Source organism: Diospyros lotus, chromosome 2 (genome assembly GCF_014633365.1).
Source record: "Diospyros lotus cultivar Yz01 chromosome 2, ASM1463336v1, whole genome shotgun sequence".
NCBI classification, from domain to species: domain Eukaryota; kingdom Viridiplantae; phylum Streptophyta; class Magnoliopsida; order Ericales; family Ebenaceae; genus Diospyros; species Diospyros lotus.
Window position 1 is genome coordinate 41,659,467 of NC_068339.1, and position 11,555 is coordinate 41,671,021.

Here is an 11,555-nt window from a genome sequence, read left to right on the forward strand (position 1 = left end):
GGTCTATTAGTTATTTTTTGGATATTATAAACAAATTGAAATTTAGACAAAATTATTCTAATATTTAAACGGGTCTATTAGTTATTTTTGAAAGAATATAAAAAGTTTAAAATTAAAACAAAACCTAAGCCAATCCATGATTTTAATTCAAATGCGAGATGGTCGTGGTAAAATTAAAAGCAAAAAAATTGAAATTTATACGAAATTAAGGCAATCTCTGTTTTTAATATTTCAAACGTGGGTGGGTCTATCAGTTATTTTTTGCAAAATTATAAACAAATTAACCTAATCTCTCTATCTATTTAAATTTAAATTTAAACAAAATTAAGTTAATTTGGTTTTCAATTAAAACGTGATGTCAATCAATTAATTTATTTTTAACAAACTTGTTATCTTGTCTGACGTAGGTTTATAGGGATGGGTGTGCCGGTCCCACCCCCATGAGACTCACGCTCCCTTCCCAACTTTCCCTGGGCAACAGGCAACAAGTCTATAAGTTATTTTTGAGATATCATTCTCTAACAACCACCATAACCAGCACAAAGACTAGATAGAGAGATTCAACGGAAATTAACCTAATTATTATTGACCAAATATGAATCATATATATATATATATATATATGTAATCAGGCTGCATAAGATGGCGCTGGGGCTGCTGCATTGAAACAGTACTGATCGAGCGTCTGCTGGAAGAACGGATTGCTGAAGGTCATAGATCCATTGGAACTGCACTTATCCTTCGCCTCTGCCAACGCCTTGCAGCAATCTGGACTGGCCTCAAATTTTCCGGTCCTGACGAAGGCGATCACATCTCTCGCGCATCCTAACTTCACACCGAGCAAAGCCGACGGGCAGGAGCCGCCGCCGCCCTGCGCCGGAAGAAAATCAGGCCAGCTGGTCGGCATGTCTCTGGCGAAGCTGCCGATGCAGTCCAAGAAGAGAAGAAGAAGAATGGCGGTTGTTGAGGTCTTCGACAACGTCATGATGAAGACTGAAGGGATTTGAAAGCTGCTTCAGGTGATTCGAAGGGAAGGGTTTCATGGAAGATATATATATACCGTGAATCTGAGAGGGAAACGGTAAGGTTATAAATGCTTGGTTTGATGATCCACAGATTATTTGGCTTTTATGATGATTCCTTGTTGGTTAGGGGCGGGGGGTGGCTGGGGGGGTTGGTTGGGAATGATCTGGAGATGAAGCTGAAATGGTATTCTTGTAATTGTGAATTAACTTGGCAGATATTTTCTTTCCATCTATATAAATATCATTAATGCCCAAATTTATTTTACATCCAAACTAGGCAGCACGATCTGATTTTATTTATTTATTTATTTTTTGAAACATCACGTTACTTAATTACCATTGTAACTAGCGATACTCTATCCATCAAGCATTAAAAACTTTTTCAAGAATAATACCATCTTAGTAGATAGATTGAAAGAACAAAATATAAAGTGGGGGGCAAGCAAGTTGATGTACTATGAATTATCTTGCTCTGGAGCTGCCTTTCTCCTCCTCCTACTTCTCTTCACAGGCACTGTAGCATTGCCTCCATCCATTACATGGGCTGCTGCTGCTGCTGCAGATGAATTCATTTGAGTCCTCAGTCGCAGGATCTCGCCCTTCGCCGATGCCAATTCCTCTTCCAGCTTCTGTGCTTTCTTCTCCAAACCCTCCTTTTCCTTTCCGACCCTCATGACGAGGTTATGCGCGTCCTCCAAGTTTTCCCGGGCTTCTTGAGAGGCTTGCTTCTGGTCAGCGAGGGACTTGCAGAGCAAGTCTCTCTCATCTTCCAGGCCAGAAATCTGTGATTTAGCAATCTCTAGGTCCCTCGAAAGCAGCACTATATTTTGATTCATTTCGTCAAGTGACTTGGTAGCCTCCTCCAAATCCGTTTCAAGGGATTTTCGAGATTCTTTGTTGTTTAAGATATGTTTCTCCAAAGCTTTTACTTCTTTACTCAAAGAAGCTACAGCCTTCCTTTCTTCTTTTAAATCATTGGCCGCACTTTCAGCTTTCCTGTAGGCTTCGACCATCTCCTTCTGTAGGCTGTTACGGTTTTCTACTGCAGTTGCCAGTTCGTGGGACACGGTCTGGAGCTCGTCTTCAGTGTTTTTAAGAGCCTCTCTAACTGATGTGAGCTCGCCAGCTAACACCTCTGCACTGTGTTTTGCCTCATCAAGGCTTGCACGGAATGACCTTCTAGCTTCGCCAAACTCAGCTTGAACCTTAGAAATCTCAGCTTCAAGGCCTAAGCACAGGCTTCTTGATTGGTCTAACTGTTCTGTCAGATCAGAAACCTCCTTTCTTGATTTTCCAAGATTTTCCTCCGTAATTTGGATCTCATGTTTCAAACTACTAATACCTTTCAACTCTACATCCAGCCATTTCCTCAAATCATCCCTTTCCTGGGTCAAATCAGCAACTAATGCTTTGTTTCTGCTCGCTTCATTTGAAGCGAGATCAATCTTTTCCTTGAGCTGGTAAAGTTCACGGTCTCTTTCTTCCAATAATTTGGCATCAGCAGCTGTTCTTTCTTCAGCTTGTGACTTCATATCATAGTAATCCTTCTGAATAGTATCAAACTTCTGATTTAAGTCATCTTTCTGAAAAACTAAAGCACTTACCCGAGCATTCAAATCATCCACCACAGCTTTCTTCAGTTCTGATTCCCTTTTGCTTTCTAAAAGTTCCTCCTTCAATCTTTCAATCTCTGAATTTGCCACTGTCAATTCATCCTTGGTTTTCTCATAGGTAGAACTCAATTTAATAAGTTCTGATTCTTTATCAGCAAACTTGGAATTGAGATCACGAAAATGATATTCTTTATCCTTGATCTCTGAACTAAGCAAGTCTATCCTTTCTTCCAAGACTTCAATTGAATCAAGCTTCTCCTTGAGCTTTTCTTCTAGTTCCTTCTTATCTTCCTCGACCTCTATGAGGTCGGTTTGAAGATTCTCTAGTTGGACATGGAGATCCTCCACTGATCTTTTCTCACTTTGTAGCTCATGTCCTAATCCTGTTATAGTACTATTTGCCAATTTTAATTGGTTCAGCAAAGACTGCTTCTCTTCATTTGCCTTCTTTAGCTCTTTGTTTCGTTCTTCCTTCTCATTTAGAATCTTTGACTCGAAGTTCTTCTCTAGTGAAACAATGGTCGCTTCCTTTTCATCCAGTTTATTTTTCATCTGTGAATCCATTAGGTAGATGATGGGCCAAAATACTTCACAAACATATTTCAGAGTGAACTGGAGAAAATAAAAACAAATATGCAGTATAAAAGAGAGTAAAATTGAGAGAGAGAGAGAGAGAGAGAGAGTAAAGAGCTAAAGAACTTATTCAAGGGAAAATTCAATTTGCAAGGGTTATTCCTCTTGAAACTCTGAAATTTATTCCACAGGGATAAATTTTGCTATAAAAGAAAAGAAGATGAAAAAGTGGGGGCGCAATGAAATTCCAGATCTCCTACCACTTCAAAAGGAAGTTATTTCAACCCAGATATGTTGAATGTATGCTGGACAAAATTCAATCACAACATCAGAAACTAAGGGCCATTTGATTTTAGTGTGTTTCTTCAGTTCTGTTTTTGTTTTCAAAAGAAAACATACAAAATAGCATTTGGTATGTTGTTTTTCGTTTCAAAAACAGGGAAACGTAGTCCTAATTATTTTAACAAAAACTAGAAACACCAAACTTGTGTTCCTGTGTTCATATTTTTGTCTTCATTTAACCAACTAGCCACCACCTTAATCAAAGACGCAACCTTCGGTGACAAACCAGAAACGCCCCTTCATCAACCTCCGGAGACTGACCAGCCGTTTTTTGTAGGGTAGGGATATTTTGTTCAGAATATAATAATTCTTTATATATATGCAATTATTGTTAGTGTGTGGAGCCTAATTATCACCTTGGCGCATATTACCCCTATGCAGAGCTAGTACGCGGATCGACCTAATCCTAACAATCAAATTATTTTCTCGTGTGTTCTTCGTGCTCGTTTTGATTAACAATCATATTATAAAATGCACAAAACTTTTGTTTGACAATTATTTTCGTTTTAAATTTTGAATAAAAAATGACAACATTATAAAACAAAAGGTTTAGTTTCCATTTTTTAACAGGAAACTAAAGCAAACACAAAATAAATAAAAACCAACACATGAAAACTGACAACAAGAATTTAAACAGGCCCCAACTATTCGCCAAGCCTATATTGCTTTCATCTAGTTAAACCAACCCTTGTATATTTCCAATGCAATTCCACATCTTATAGAAGAGAAACGGATGAGTAGAATTAGAGATTGCTTACGGACTGCATCATTGCTTCATTAGCAACATTTTCCTTCCTAGCCAATGCATACAGCGAACCCAGCACACCAGAACTGAATATTCCAAGTCCATTCAGAATAGAAAGAGAGGAATTTGGTGGTGCCTTCACTTGAATTGCTTTCTGGGCACAAAAAACTAATTCAACTGATAATATAGGGAGGCCCACAATAACCGAAGAACATAAATATTGAAATTCAAGGGGAATAGGCACTGAGATAATTACGAGTCAGACCTCTGCCTCTTGCTTCTGCTCTATCACCCTCATTTCAGGTTCTTCTGAAATAAAATGAAATAGACACTAAGATAGTCACCAACAAAAATAACTACCGAGAGAATATGGATAAAGTATTATGCATATATAAATAGTTGCCTGAATAATTTTAGTACCCTGAATATATGAAGTATTATGCATATATAAATGAAGAGACTTTGAGAACATTATTTTTCTTACATTATTTCATTTATTTTTGAAACTAAATATCCTGAAGTTGAGGTAAAGGAGAATTTATAAAAATAGTTTTCTTCAATAGTACACTAGCCATGTTTTTATAAATTTATCTAATCTCCAAAACAGAAACATTTTTTGAAGACCTAAGCACATTTGCCTACATTTCTGTCATTTTTTGAAGACCTAAGCACATCCACTCCATTTACTTTTTCAAATTTTATTCTCATTCTATAGGGTATCAGATGAGTTTTCTCTGTTCATTTGATTCATCATGCCATATAATTAACATCAAAATCAGAGCTAGTCTTCAAGATTTTCCATCCTGTCATAAAGTTGTGTTATAAAGGAATCTAGCTGGAGAATGCTTGATCCTTGTTAATGAAAATGTGCAGACACCAAGAAAACCATATACTTGTATCCTTTTAGTAACATTAAAATTTAAGAAGAATATCTATAGGATCCAAAAAAGCATGTCCCATCAAATGTGAGCTGAAACATTATAAATTCCATACATTGGTCATCTCCACCAGGAGTTATGCTATAATGCAAGTAAACTCTCCTATTAAACAAAAATCATGTGTTTAAACCTTTCTGTGCACCCATATCTACGTTGTTCCATGTTTTTTTAGTAGGTTACGAAAGAAGGATCAGGCAACATCACACAGGGAGTAGAATAATAATTTAAAAGATACTGTTGCCTCCCTCTAATATGTTAAATCTTTTTAAATGAGATGACAGTCAACAATTCATCAGTTAAAAAGGATCACATGATCAGTATGCAGATATAACTCCACAAAACACTGTAATTAAAATAGAATGAAACCAATAAAATTATTGAATTTAAAGAATAATGAAATCACATATAGATGTATCCTAGACATTGGAGTGAAGAGGAAAATATGCAATGTTATGCTGAACTACAATATTTACAATTCAACTATTTGATGCTAACAATTGGTGGCAGAAGCAGAAACTTAACTTCTCCCTCCTTCCAGTTTGATCAGAAAAACCACCCAGGAATATCTATTGTGTGATAAAAAGTTATAGCATGAATACCTGCAATTATCAACTTGCATGGGGATCAAAAGGTGGAAACTCTATCCAAAGCCTGTTTACATAAGCAAAATTGCAATTCTAGAGTTCGTGACATCCACTTCAAAAACAGGTGTTTGAAGCCCATTATTTGCACGAATAATATGATTGAGTTCATTCTGTCAATATAATTTGTTCTCCAAAGTACATCAGCAAGGCTACCACAGGGCAAGGCTAAAGGCAGTGAGGATATCTAACTTGTCACCAAGAATATAGACAACAGATTAATATCAAGATAATATGAATTTTGAGATCTGTGTCAGCTATTCCCAAAAGAATAAAAATCAGTGAAAATCATAATCTGTCCAGATCATCAAGCTTGAGTTGTGGCTGCCATCATAACAAGCATGGACACTCCAAAGTGGATATAACAACTCTATTATACATGCACACTAGTCAGACAAATCAAAATACCCGTACGACAATTCTTGTAGCTATGACTGATGTGAACCAACAAAATACATGTCAAGCCATGCGTCATATCTTAGGTGGTGATTTGTTTGAAGTTTCGCGCAGTTCAAAGTTAAAGACCTACTGTTTTGGCATTTTAGTGAATACTGGTGTTGATAGGTATATTCTAAAATTATAATAAAATAATCTATTTTTGTCTCTGAATTAATTTTGTAGTGTGATTTGTGATTACTGTTTTCAAACATATAATTAATAAAAGTACATTCCCAGCAAATAAATAAATAAATAAAACTACACACACACTCACATTCTAAAATCAAGTCTTCAGTGACCAACACTTCCTATTAGGTCAATTGCTCTAAAATCTTTTAACTCTTTCACTGCTCCCTTCTTCAGATTTGGTCATGGATAGAGATAACTGGCAAGATCAAGGCTTGGTGTTGTTTGTTTATTGCTCCCTCCATAGGATTACAACAACACAACAACAACAATCACAAGCTTTAATCTCATTAGGTGGGGTTGGCTACATGAATTTTAGATCACCAGCCATCTCTATTCATGGTCATGTCCTCTATAAAGCGCTTATATCTTATGCCATGTTTAATGGTTTCCTTTCTTAGGACAAAGAGCTAAACCAGGGGTGTTAAGGCTTTCAAAAGAGTAAAAGCTATGGAATTCATTTAACATTACACAAACCTCCTAGTCAACCACAGTCAACAATAATGAAAGAAAGAACTTTGAAACATGGGACTTTTCACTATTTTAACTCTTGAAGCCTCAACAATCTCCTATTCTATGAAGGGTTTCTCAATTACTGCCACCTTGCTGCAGAGAAAGAACTTTGAAACAAAAATTTAACATGGATAGTCTAAAGAACTCCTTTGTAAAGACAGATAAGAACAAACCACCCAGCAAAGATCATCCTCCTTATGGACCATCCATTCACCTTCCTCAACTGGCCTATATATTAAATTTACTGTGGAGATTAGCCATTTTATGAAAATTAATATTCTTGTCACCTTTCTTTTGAAAGAGAAACCCTAGATTTCTGTTTCCAACAGAACACTTCTAAAATCAACAAATTGTTCACCTAATGTTCCAAGTCAATTCTCCCCTAAACTTTATGTCCAAGGAAATATCTGACTCCCTTCTTTAACATATAAGGATTTAATATCCTCAAGCTACCTATCAACTCTTACCTTAATTTTGCCGAGAACTTCTTTACTCCATTTCTTAAGGTCGGCCTACAGCAACCTATCAAAAAAACAAAAAAGAGGTCAGTCTATAACTATTTCAGCTTTTTAGCGTGAGAGGTCAAGATCCTGTAATCTTGTACTAACCCCAGAACTTTGAAAACAACTCCACAAAATTGTCCTCCTTAAGTGACATGCTTATAAACCTAAAGGAAGTGGCATGCAACCTTAGGCCATCATAATCAAGCAAACTAAAAGCATCATAAGATGCTATTTTGAGGCTGAAGAACACCAGGAAATGATGGTCCGACCAGAGAAAATTAAGAACCAATCTAAATGGGACCTAGACAAATCTAACTAATGAAAACAAACAAAATCCCTTTCTAGCAGTAAATCAATAAGCTCTTCAATCTCAATCCATTGCAGCACAACTAAACTCTTTTTTGTGGGGAATCTAATCACGATTAAATACCACAGTTACTCCAAGGGGCTCTATAATGCTTAATCCCCCAAAGTAAAATTTTATCCACACCACGATGCAGCCACTACACCCTCGAAAAAATCCAAATAAAATTATCTTCCACACACCTGAATATACATGAAATCAAAATATTACCAACAAAACAATCTAACTTTTGAAGAGCTCAAGAAACCCGGTGCAAGAGAATAGCCCACACTCAATAAACCCAACAAGCACTACTCATACTTCTAATCACCTCTAAGGAAAACAAATATAGCTTGGACTCTTGTAAACAGAGAAAATCACCCTTCCATTTTATGTTTCTGATAGTTAGCCTCTTACTAGGTTTATAAAGATCCCTACTCCAAGAAATTCGACAGATCTAGATAAGGTAATAGAAAAAATTCTACCTGCCATACCCTTTTATTGCTCTTCCTTTCTACCATTTGGAACAATCTAATTTACAAAGCCATTCGTAAAAGAACCATAGCCATGCCGACTTCCTTAAACCTATTCCTTGTTTTTGTTCCCAAAATAATGCAGAAGAAAATAGAAAACTAGAAACAAAAAGCTACCAAACATGCCTAAAGTAGAAGAAACAACCATGAAAAATAGATTAGGACTTGTCTAATAATCTTGTTGTGCAACCATAAGGACCTTAGGTGATTTGTAGAGCAAGTGAAGAGATTACCCTCCCCAAAGAAGTCCATTTCTTTTGGCAACTTTTTGACCAAAACAAGGAAGAAGAAGATGCAAGAAAGCCTCAGGGCAGCAAGATTACAAAAGTAATTGGTGCCAGCTGAGCTAAAGGGTTTTCCCAAATGCCTCATAGCCTTCCTTCAACACCTTAGGAGAGCCTACTTCTAATGAATGACTAAAAGAGCAGCGCCAGTCAAGGCTTCTCCCAAACCTAACGACAAGGAAAAGCCCACTCCTACTTCTGTCCAATACCTCTACTTCATGATGAATAGGCAAGGTACATACCTACTATTAAAAGGCCCAGAGTCAATCTTTTGGAAATTATATCTAAATTTATCTAAAATGCCCAAGCTGCTTATTAGAAAAATTGAACCTCAATCTTGGCCCTTTGTAGAGAGACTTACCAAACTTCCAAAATTTCGAAATGTGTCACCCAATCATCCTGGATTAAGAGACAGTCTTTACCTGCAACCATTGACCTTGCCCAACTAGCCAAATCCTCTTCCAACCATTGACCTTCCAGAGGATTCACTGACCCCTCTTGAGTATGCATCCTCAAAGGACATCAGGTAGGCTGACACCAACTTCCATTTTGTTCACCACTCCCAACAAAACCATGCTATATGTATACATGTAAGAAGGATAACCCTATGGCACTCTTCTTGGAAACCCTTCTAGGATAAACAAACTCCATGGCCGCCCAATGAAATCTGCACTACTAAATTTTGCCATCTATAGACCATAAATTAGCCTCACAACTCCAAGGTAAACTAACATCATTGACACATCCAACTTATTTATTTGTTAGGTTTTGGCTACAAATCACGGTATTCCCAAATTCTCTTCTCAAAAAAGCAGCATCTTAAGCCAAAATTCCAAACTGAATGAAAAGCATTGATCAGGGACTTGAAAACAAAACAAACAAACCTCAGACTTTCATAAAGAAAGCTCTCTTTGAACACCTCAACTTCATTCCATGATGGAGGGTATCAGCTATAGATAGTATATGAAGGCTAGAAATCTCAATTCTCCCAAAATCTCTTCTCAAAGCGCATCTTAACACAAAAATAATTTCAAACTAAATGAGAAAACCTCAATCAAGGATGTGAAAACACACAAACCAAAAACTTCAATAAAGAAAGAACTCTTAAATGCCTCTGCTTCATTAAATGGTTGACGGCATCAGCTACAAACACTGTGATGGTATGCATAACCCTACAGATCATCCTCTTCCCTCGAGAGCATAAAAGTTTTCAATTAACGTTGAGATATTTCTAGCACCCCACCACAAGTAAAGCTACCTCTATCTCTCTTTATTGCGGTAATCTTTTGTTTCACTTATATAATTTACCACAGAGGGTGTATCTTGGTAGCAGCAATAAGGTTGCTCCTTTGTGACCGAAAGATCATGAGTTCACATTGTGGAAACAGCCTCTTTGCAAAACAAGGATAAGATTGTATATAAAAACAATCCTCCTTCAACCCTCACAAAAATGGAGTCTCGTGCACTAGGGATGTCCTTTATATATTTCACCTTCTTATCAGCGTTTTGACATATTATAACTGCTCCCTTTTAGCAATTAAAGACCCTCCAATATAAATAATCTTCCTTGGTTGTTTATGAATCATCACAAATAAATCTTAAACAAAGCAAATGTTTTTGTCTAAAGGAGAATGCCCAACCTCTAATGAAAGCACCAACGACCAATTAATTTAAAATCAAAAAAATACCAAAACTTGTTGGAAGAGACTACTAATCTTTTGTTTCATCAATCTACCAAAAAGAAAGTTCACTTAAACAAACCACGAAAATCCCACCTTCTTTAATTGCAATATCCGAGAAATGAGCCTTGAGAAAACAAAGAAAGCAACCGAAAGTGAACCCACCTGTTGGCAAGCCCTCAAGAGCTCTAGCCTTCCAACGAAGAAGCGGAAGGACTGAAATGCCCACGAAAAGAATGGCCCTCCTTTTGCAGAAGAGATTATTGTCTGGATTATCGTGCATAGTACAAGCCACGGCGGTCCTGTTCTTCCTGGCGAGGCGTTCATTTCTGGGGAAAGAGTAGAAGAAGACAGAGTGAGAGGAGAGTAGTGAAGAAGAAGAAGATGGAAGCGAGGGGCAGAGAGAGTGGTCGAGGGGAGAGTGCGAAAAACAAATTCTCCCCGGAACCAAGATCATAGCTTCTTTTTCTTATTTGGAGTGATAAAGAAGCAGTCTTCATAGCCTCCTCCCGGTCGTCGCTTTACCCATCCTCCTCTGTGTCCACCTTTTACGGAAGACCGATTATACCCTCCTGGGTTGCCTTAATAACACACCTCTCCTTTCCTTTTCCCCCCGTTTGGAGGTTTTTGAGGGTTCAAATTACACTTTGCCTCAGGGGGCTCTACTTAAGTTGATGTAAGAAAAACTTTTAATATTGAGAGGAAGGGATACAAACTCCAGTTAGGATTATGAAATTGGATAACTGAAGTTATGTCACGATTATGAAAGTAATCATAATCGTAACCATAATCAAAATGGTATTAGATAGGCAAATATTCATGTAGATTTGATTATTAAAATGATATTATATTATTCTAAGAATAAGTTCAAAACGAAAAATAGACCTCTCTTTAGTGAATCATAATTAAAATGGTACCAAGAACAAGTTTAAATGAAAAATAGACATTTTTTTAGTAAATTAATGTTGAATCCTTTATCGTGTCTAGGTCAGAATAATTTTTATAATCTTTTTTAGTGATTTTTTATGTAATTTAAAATTTAAATTCAGGTTCAAATTACAATGTAATGATCAATTTCTTTCTATTTGTATTTTCTGTTTGGAACTGGGAAGGGTTTTATCCTCCAGGGTTGTCAGCTGTTATTCTGCTTGAATTCCATTAAACAGAGTTTTGTTAATAAAAAAATAAAAATACACTCC

The 11,555-nt window shown here is 36.7% G+C and overlaps 1 protein-coding gene across 1 annotated transcript; it reads right to left on the reverse strand.

Annotated features, from left to right (window-relative positions):
• Positions 1–1,382: 1,382 nt before the first annotated feature.
• LOC127795043 (MAR-binding filament-like protein 1-1) lies at positions 1,383–10,885 on the reverse strand. The gene is made up of 4 exons (XM_052326459.1): positions 10,522–10,885; positions 4,564–4,607; positions 4,312–4,452; positions 1,383–3,190 (listed from the first exon to the last, which is right to left on the reverse strand). Exons 1-4 carry the CDS (start codon positions 10,811–10,813, stop codon positions 1,481–1,483), a joined length of 2,187 nt encoding a protein of 728 aa, XP_052182419.1. The 5' UTR covers positions 10,814–10,885; the 3' UTR covers positions 1,383–1,480.
• Positions 10,886–11,555: the final 670 nt, after the last annotated feature.